General features: G+C 38.9%; 1 protein-coding gene across 4 annotated transcripts in view; it reads right to left on the reverse strand.

Moving 5' to 3' along the window:
* Nucleotides 1–9,421, reverse strand: part of ARL13B (ARF like GTPase 13B) — a 33,631-nt gene extending 24,210 nt beyond the window's left edge. Inside the window, exons 1-4 of one of the 4 annotated variants that reach the window (XM_071433809.1) lie at nucleotides 9,143–9,421; nucleotides 6,632–6,804; nucleotides 5,108–5,178; nucleotides 3,035–3,284 (exon numbers count right to left, since the gene is read on the reverse strand). In XM_071433809.1, coding sequence (XP_071289910.1) covers nucleotides 3,035–3,284; nucleotides 5,108–5,178; nucleotides 6,632–6,690 — 380 coding nt within the window. In that variant the 5' untranslated portion in view covers nucleotides 6,691–6,804; nucleotides 9,143–9,421. Of the gene's footprint in view, nucleotides 1–3,034; nucleotides 3,285–5,107; nucleotides 5,179–6,631; nucleotides 6,805–9,142 lie in introns of those variants that run through there. The other 3 variants (XM_071433808.1, XM_071433811.1, XM_071433810.1) reach the window with 3 other exon arrangements.
* Between the last annotated feature and the right edge of the window lie 12 nt (nucleotides 9,422–9,433).

Consider the following 9,433-nt stretch of genomic DNA (forward strand, 5'->3'; position numbering starts at 1 on the left):
AAAGTTCTTTCCAAGAAGAAATTAAAAAAAAATTCTACATTAAAACCAAACAGCAAACCAGAAATGTATTCCTGAACTGCTTTGTGCTGTGCAAAGACACCTTACTTGGACAGTCAGAGAAGGCAGAACAAACTGCACTGCAATTCAGCAAGACACTAAGTGAAATGGATGTCTTTAGTTGCACGTAGGAGGAAAAAATAATCTACTATCAAAGTAATTTTCACATTGTGGTATTTAGAAATAGTTGGATTCCTTCCATCCCAGAGTAAAACTGCAACTGAAATTAACTGCTATCAAAATACAATCATACAATCAAAGGTCTAAACCTTAAAGTAAAAAATACTATTTACACAGTAGCAACAAAAAATAAACTCACATAATGACATCACTGAAACATTCATTAAATACTCTCCCCTTAACTGCATGTATTAAAAATACATTTATGTTCCAAGGGCAGAGTAGAAATTAGCCAATAAACAAGAGCTGTACTTCCAATAGTGGAATAAAACTCAAGTTTTCAAAATTCAAGTTTTAATACTTAGGAAAAGAGCTGCCTGATTAAGTCATTTCCAGACATAAATTGGTTAGAAACAGACGAACAGATAAAACACACTGAAGGAGAAGTGGGAAGTGAGAAAGATTTGTGGAAAACTTTTCCTTGCTAAGGGGGTACTATTAACTGAAAATAAATAGCATGAAATAATAGTATGAACTACAGTTTACATTGAATTTGATATTGAGCATTCAAAATGAATAGCAGTAGAGATTTGCAGTAATCACTAAAGTAACTTTCCAGTGTTTTCAGTAGTTACATAAATATGCAGAAAACCAAACAAATTAAAGCCCAGCTTCAAGGGTTCTATCAAGAAAAGTGAAACATTAATAGCTATAATCCCTTATCACCAAAATAACAGGTAGAAAGTAGCTTTCTCCTAACAAAATACCTGCCCAAAAATCTCCTTGGTATAAAATATCAGTCACAGCACATGGGCTTGCATTTCCTCTTCTATGTGCTCCATGTCAACTTAAAAAAACCAAAACCAAAACAAAGATTCCAACCAAACAAACACAACTAATCCCAAAAAAACCCAGGATTTGCCTGCATAATATGATGTCTGTGTGCTCCTTTCTGATAAAAGAAAGGACAAAAATAATCCTAAGTGAAGAAATTTTAAACTTGTATATAAGTTTTGAGGATGCTGCCAGAAGAATTTACCCATAAACACTAATAAAGTGATAACACTGAACAGTAAAAAACCCCAAATGACAAGTTTAACATCTCTAAGTAATCTATACCAAGAGACAGTAAAAGACAATACTATCACATTTGAGGAAAATTGTCTTAAAATGATTCTGTGACACCTCCATGGGCAGCAATAAATAACAACATGGGAGAGCAGCAATTAAATTTGTAGAAAACATCACACTGAACATCAGATTTCTCATATTCCCATATTTCTGTAAGATAAGAGAATTTAGCAGCAATTTTATGTCCACATTGTGCAATTCAGCCTATTCTGCATGGATTAAAATGCACCAATTAAAAAATGTAGCAAAATATTAGGGAACTTCTTGCTACATGGGTAGCAAGTATCTCATTTAAAAAAAAACAAAAGCAACAAAACCAAAAAGCCCACAAACAAAATCTGAACATTAAAATTAATATTATACTAAAAAAGACTAACTTTCAGCATAAATTTGGAAATCTGACAATACAGGAAACAATTATTAACTCAAGAGGCAGGGTCACACAGGAGCATAAACCAAAGAACTACTGGATCCCTCCACAGAATTGGGACACTGAAAAGCAAAATCTGATCAAAGGCTTTCAGTTTAATCTAATAAAAGGTAATAACATCAACAAACTTGGTTTAATCACCATTAGAGCAATTAATAAATACACTCTACCTTCTGATTAGCTACTGATAGGAATCAAAAAGCAGTATCAAGATCCATGGAAGTGAGTGAGTTCTCTGCAGGTCCAGTCAGCCACACAAATATCATTATCGGATTATGGAGAATTCTACCCCAAAAAAACAAAACTCAACAAAACCAAAACACAACCCCAACCCCCCCATAAAATTGTATTTAATTAAAAAACACAGCACAGCTTTCCACAGTCGCAGCTGCATTTTCATTTGAGTTAAACTAAGCTGGCTTTATTGCCTTGCCTGTGCCAGTAACGTGCAGAGCAATGAAAGGTAAAATCTAATCTATTTTCAACATATACACCATTACTTTGCTGAACTACCCTCCACTTCATCAACACAATTAGCCAGGCTCAGCTTCAAACCAGCAGAGCATCACTATTTCTTAAAAATAAGAGGTCTTTCCTCTTACCTGTACACATTCTTTATGATAGTACAGGGATGTTGAGCAATTTATGCATTATGGAGCTCTTATGCTCACCAGACATAAAGATACTGACTTGACAAACCATTTTAAACTTTCAGAATTTATTTTTTAACTTCAAAAGCTTATTTGTTAGCAGATATTTTTGGTGTGGAATTTAAAAAAATATGTTCTTCCCAATATTTTTACAAACCCTATTAAACAGAGAAAAAGCAGGTGCCCAAAATAATTAAAGCAAGCCTCCTTTAATGAGATTTTGTTGATCATATATCAGCAGAACCATGTATTAAGTAAATAAGACATTTATTGCTGAGAGGTCACCCTATTGCTGAGTATAATCAACCATTTACCATTTAATTAATTAACGTAGGCATAAGTAGCAACAATATTTTTGCATCATGTTGCCATGTGAAATTTGTAAAGCCTTTTAACCTAGTATTTCAAGTAATATTAGAATTTTAAAGCATTAAAAAGTCCCACCTTGTTATTTTTCCATGGCTAATGAAAGAGGAGAGAAATAAATATCCCTGAGAAGGATTAAATAAAACATAAAAGCATAAAACTAATTGTAATATTGCTTACTGATAACATTACAGCAGTATTAGTTACAACAGAAATAGTTCTTTAGGTCTAATTTCACCCAATTTCAGATTATTAGGAGAACATTTATTATACTACTTACACTAACACAGGTTTTCCTGATATCTTAGGGCTTTTTAACACTTCTGTCATGGCTTGTTTTGTTTCTTCCATTCTTTCAATGTCACTGGAATCCACCACAAATATGACACCGTAGGACTCAGCATAATAATTCCTCCAGATATTCCGGATTCGTTTTCCACCTCCTAAATCAAAGATGGTGACTTCAAAGCGTCCCTGTTTAAGATTAATTTTGGAAAACCCAACTGTTGGAGCCACATCTTCAGGAGACTCTGTCAAAGAAGAAAGCCTTCAGTTTAAAGAGGATTTTATAGTGGGATTTGTGTAGTAGCAAAATTCACATTTTAAAAACACAGAGCAAAAACTCCTTGTTAAATATTGCTGACCACATTTTTGCTTACATGAAGATTTCCCCTCTCCTCAGGGAATTTTAAATTAACTAGTCTCTCAGCTAGTTACTTTACATTTATTTAGTTAGGAGCACTGGGGGAATGGGAAGGAGGGAGAAAAGAGAGGGGCCCAAAAGGCAGACTTCAATATTTCACACCACAGTTCCATTGCAGTGGTGTTTACTGTACTGCATTTTCACTTCCACTCATTTCCATTGTAGTTATTCAACTTTGAGAAGGAAAGCAACCAAACCAGTTAATGCACTATGACCTGGGAACCCTTGTGCTCTGCCAAATTTATATTTTATCCTTCATGGCTGCCAAAACAGCTTCAGAAGTTCAAACCAAGGGCTGAGACGAAATGACTGAAACCATCTTCTTCTGAGATGTAAATGATTTGATTCCATTTATTCAAGGTCAGGTTTTAGCCTTTGTTTGCTAATTTTTAATTGCTGCTTTTTTCTAATTTGCCATGCAATATGCTAAAAAATGACAGATTTCTGTTTAATACTTCTGCTTGCTGTCTCCCTTTCCTGAGGGCAAAGAAAGCCTGGACTCATCTCACACCACTAAGCTGTGCCTGCAGGGCTGAGATAATTGCATCTCTCTTTTATGCACCTGGGGAGCACAAGGCAGGACAAACATGGAAAATTCAGCTTGTTGACAAGAAAAAAATGAAGGTCTGGCTAAAAGCATTGAGCTCTGAAGAGCAGTGCAGAAACTGAATCCCCACCAGCCTTCTGCTCCTACCCTTAAGACAGCCAAGATGGGCATTCAGGACATTGAAGCCCTGGGGAACACTCAAGGAAATCAGAACTATCTTTTCCTTGAGTTTCCCTTTAGAAATACACATCTTTATCTCACTTTTTTCCCCCCTGAAAAACAGGAATTTTAGAAATAACTGTTATATTCAGAGGGTAAAGACAGTAAAGGTGGTTTTCAAATAGAATGGAAGGCTAAATTATGAAACACTCCTGTTTTTTAGGGCAAAGATGGAGGAATAGGAGAGAATACTCATGATTTTATTTGGGCCTTAGCAAGTCTGTGAACTTACATAACACAAGTAAACAAACTCGAGGTGGAGTCTCCAAGTCTGCCAAAACACTACTAAGTAAACTCTTGCTCTTGCACAAGATGAAAGTTATTTAGAAAGACAATCCCACAAGTGGAGGAAAAACAAATACAGAATTTTTGTTTTCATAAGTTTTATCTCAAATTATATCCTGCTTGCATGTGCCAGGGCAAAGTACCCTTCAAAATCAAGTGGTGTCTTAGTGGCAATTTTATTTATCATAATTTTTTGATTATAAATCATGATAAAAAATATGTAACACTAGAACCATCCTTAATGTTACACATAACAATTTCCTTCTGTTAGACCTTATATATACTCACAACAATGATTTTTATATAAAGTTTACTGCTGTATGCACATTACTGGAATGGTCACCTGAAAGCAACTTCAGCACATGCACACAAGGAAAAAAAGAGAAAAAAATCAAGTCCAATGACTGTATTGTCCACTGTAGAGTTTTTATTAAAATGTGATATATGGTATTTGGATGGTACAACCACCAACATTTTCTTTCAACGAGATGGGAGGGAGAGATACATTAAGAGATGAAGCAATATTTTCAGATTTAAATGACAGAGAATTAGGAATGATATTCTCAGTGCTTCATTTGAATGATAAATCAATTACTTACCTCCTTGAATTCCTCGGACTGTAGCAGTTTTCCCAGCATTATCAAGACCCACCATTATTAGTGTCACCTTCCTCCATAAGGAGAAAAGAAAACAGATATTTAATTCTTTTTTCCTCTAGCTACACACCATTCACTCTATTTTTTTAAACACATGCACAGCAAATTTACCATCAAATAACAGAAAGAAGAGGTTTTGAAATACCAAGGCACCGTTACTATTGTGTGTCTGGTGTTTAATATGTCCAATCATCTGATTAGACAGAACAGCAGAAGAAGGGAGGAAATGAAAAGTCTCCTGTCATGGTCTAAGTTTCATGTGAGACAATGATTCTGCTTTCAACTGATACTTGCCTGCTGCAATTTAATTTCACAGTACGGTAAAGTTTATTTGGTGTGGTCATGGTCCCTTTAGCAATTTCTGTAATTGCAGTTCCATTCCCCTGTATTTTTACCATCTCTCTGCCTCAGAGTTCTTCCTGTATTAGATAATTATTTTTGTCTCCATCAGTGTGTCTGAACAACACCTGTGTTGTGCTGGAAATATGTGGAACTTACCATGCCTTTGTTTCTAGACTGTAAATGTGCAAACCAGTGGTGCTAGGAATGCACAATTTATTAGCAAGCTTGTATACAGGTTAATATTTTCTCAGGATAGGATTTTAAAAGACACAGGAAAATCATATTTATGTGTGTATACCTCAGTTCTTCCTCCTGTTCACAAAGACTCAGTGATCAAATCAATTTGCTCAATTTTATGCTCCCTTAAGTGAAGGAATTCTGAAAAAATGTTATTTGCAGACTTGAAAATGTAATACTATCAAACATGAAGTATAATACAAGTTCTTTCAGAAGAGCAAGAAACCTCTGAGAAAAGAAGCCAAAAATTAAATTATACTTTAGAATCTCAAAATGCAGAAGCTGGAAGAGTGAGGCAAAAACCAAACAAACTTTACTTTGAGCAGCTTAGAAACTTTCTGTGATGGAGTGACCAGAGCAGAGGACAAAGGAAGGATTACAGATACAATTTATCATGACTTCTGTCCAAATTGGAGAGAGGGGTTTAGTGGGTGGAGTAGCAGGTAGATAAGGAACTGCTGGGACACTCACAGCCCAAGGGTAGTGGTGACAGCTCGGGGTCCCAGTGGACACCAGCGAGCAGCAGTGCCCCTCAGAGGTCCATACTGGCACCAGTGCTATTGAACATCTCCATTAATGAGACAGAAAAGGTGCTGAGGGCATCCTCAGCAAGTTTGCAGGTGAGTGGTGAGGCTGACACACCTGAAGGATGGGAAGCCACCCAGAGGGAACTTCACAAGCTCAAGAAGTGCCCCATGGGAATATCAGGAGCTTTATTAAGATCAAGTACAAGGTGCTGGGTCAGGGTATCAGCACATGGAGAAGAGCCCTGGGGAGAAAGAACTTGGGGGTGCTGGTAGGTGAGAGGCTGGACATGATCAAATATGAAACAATGAATAAAACACAGTTTGGGAAGGTGAGAAATGTAAAATACTCTCCCATGTTTACCTGACAGGTTCCCTCCACCGTTTCAACCAGTTGCAGCAATTGGCCATTAGATTGAACATCCCTCTTCACCAGCCATCCAGAGCCACCAACGCTGCAGGGATGATGTGGGCGGGCCAGAGCAACCCAGGGAGACTGGCAGAGAGACTTCAGAGCCAAGGTCTTTCTTGTCACTCCTAGAAAGAAAAAAAAGGGACAAAAAACCATTAGTTAGGCACTCTGTAGAAAAAAGGCAGCAGCCTCCTGCTCAGTGCGTTATGTTCAGTCTTGTTATTGTTCCCTTTTCCATCCTCACACACTTCATCCAGCCCCCTCTTACAGATCTGGACAGCCACCACACACTGCTTATCCCAAATAATAATGCCAGGCCACAGCACAGAAGGAAACTTGGAGGCTAGAGGAACAAGACACATCCAGCTACAAAATTTCAGTGCTTGTCTCACCAAAAGTGCCACAGCCCTGCTGATTGACAGAGAATAAGGGCCAATTTCAAGCATGAGTAAAACTTACAAGAATATAACAGGATAAAGCTTTAAAACAAACAAAGAACATCCCTGCTAAGTGTATTCATTTAAATGTCAATTTTTTTGCACAAAAAGATCCCAGAGCAAGGAAGCTGGGGCTCTCTAGTGAGTATTTTGAGGAACTGGCAATGATACCTAGTAAATGTCTCTAATTTAAATAAAAGTACCAAGTGCTTCTATCATTCCACAGTCCCACTTTCCACTCTTCAAGCAGAAAGAAACAGAATATTCCTCTTTTTGAGAATTATCATAGCAGGTCTCCTAAAGCTTGTATCTCAAAATTCCCTTCATATTTTAAATTATAGCTACCCTCAAACTAAGGCAATTTTAAATGATGGCAAAAAGTGAATAATTAAAGATCATAGCTTAGATAATTTATAGAGGTAGGAACTGAACTCCTCCTGATCGTATGAAGCTCATTTTCAAAGATGCCTTTGCATGGGTCTGCTGTCATTCAGTGTCAAGAACAGGTCAGGTTTCATCCAAAGCAGAGACAACAGCTACTCTTTAAACATTTATATTCCATTATCCTCAAGAACCTGAGAATAGCTTCTCCATGGGAGAGCCGAGTATATGAAGAGTAGAGAAGTTCCTAAAATGAGCAAGATGATTAAAACTGTTTCAAGTATTAAAATCAAGCTCTGAAGAATACAAAATCTTAAAAAAAAAAAAGCCCACATGCAGTGGGCTGTGGTGCCCTCAACCCACGAGCAAGTCTGAACAAAGCTCACTTTGAGAACAGAGCCACACAAATTTTTAGAAAGCAAAATGTAACAGCTCAGTGAACAAAATGTGCCATTGTAGTTGTATCCAATGACATAAATGTAACATTTTCGGTGCCTGAGCACTTCCATAGAGCAATTCCCATCCCGTTATATAAAGACTGTCTTTGCAAACTGTCACAAAATTGCTCTTGAGCCTATATATGGCCCAGAGCATTCAGATGAGATTCATGACACGAACAGAACTTATTCAAGAGCAAAAAGCAGAGAGCAGCTAAGCCCTAGCACAAGAATCTTGTTTAAATACAAAACCATAAAAGGGGGTGGGCAGGAATTGACAAATTAGAGAAAAAATTGCAGAAACAAACCACTCTAGGGGGAAAGGACATTTAACACTGCTGAAAATGTTATGGTAGGGAGGCAAATCCCATTCTACTATGCCAATTTGAAGAGACTGGATCTCTGAAATATGTATAGAGCATGTCAGGTGTTTTATAGGATGCACTAACAACATCCCAAACCTGTTCCAGATATTACATCTGTCAGGTTGCTGAGATCAAACAAAACCAACAAGCTCAAAAACCTGTCAAACTTATCAGTGAAGCCTGCACATCATTCAGTAGAGTACATTTAGTACATCACCTTCACTAGAGGCTTTTACAATACAGAATTTATTTCAGCCACATCAAGCTTTCACGTTCTTGGAAACACAGCTAAACAAATCACTTAGAAATGACCCTCCTCGCACAATTTAATTATTTAACTTCCTGCTATAATGTTTATTGTCTGAATGTCAATTATAAGTGCACTTTACTGTGTTTTATTTTGATATAATGTATCTAACAGAATGACTGAACAGGAAAGCAGGCATATTCAGCAATAATTTGTGAACACCATCCTCTCTGCCAGAATTGTAGCTGAGAGCTAAATGAGGTGCAACAACTGTGACGTCCTGAAAGCCCGAAGCACTCAAATCTTTGTGCGGAAAAGCTTTAGGACCACCATATTTCCTGTAAAGAGTTGTAACTATACGTCCAGCAGTTCAAGAGAGCATCTGCACTTTCCGGCCACGTTCCCAACTTTCTTTTCTAATTTCCAAGAGAGCAGCAACTCAAAAACCCCGCACGTGTCCCTTGCTCCTCTCTCCCACTGTGGCAGCACTTTTTCAGTTTATAAGCCCAACGCTTTTTACAAAACCCGCTCTCTGAGAAGGACAGAGCCAGCCCTCAGGCTGCCGAGCCCCCCGGGCCCTTCCCCGCCCCGCTCACCGCTGCCTCCGCCGAGGCCCCGCAGCTCAATGGCTGCGCGCGGCCCGGAGCGTTCCACCACGCTCGGTCCGGCCCCGCCACGGCGGCGGCGGCCGGGGGGGACCGGCGTGAGCTCCGGGCTGCGCTGGGCCGCTCCCGGTCAGCTCCGGGCTGCGCTGGGCCGCTCCCGGCGAGGCGCTGCTCAGGCGGGGCCGCGCCGGGAGCTCGGCGGCCGCGGGGACGCCGCACCGATCCCGTCACCCCGGGAGACAGCCGACGGCGGCCGGCACCGGACACACCTCATAGCGCGCA

This window comes from Agelaius tricolor, unplaced genomic scaffold (genome assembly GCF_023055355.1).
Source record: "Agelaius tricolor isolate 1412-34295 unplaced genomic scaffold, bAgeTri1.0.p SCAF_9, whole genome shotgun sequence".
Lineage (NCBI taxonomy): Eukaryota > Metazoa > Chordata > Aves > Passeriformes > Icteridae > Agelaius > Agelaius tricolor.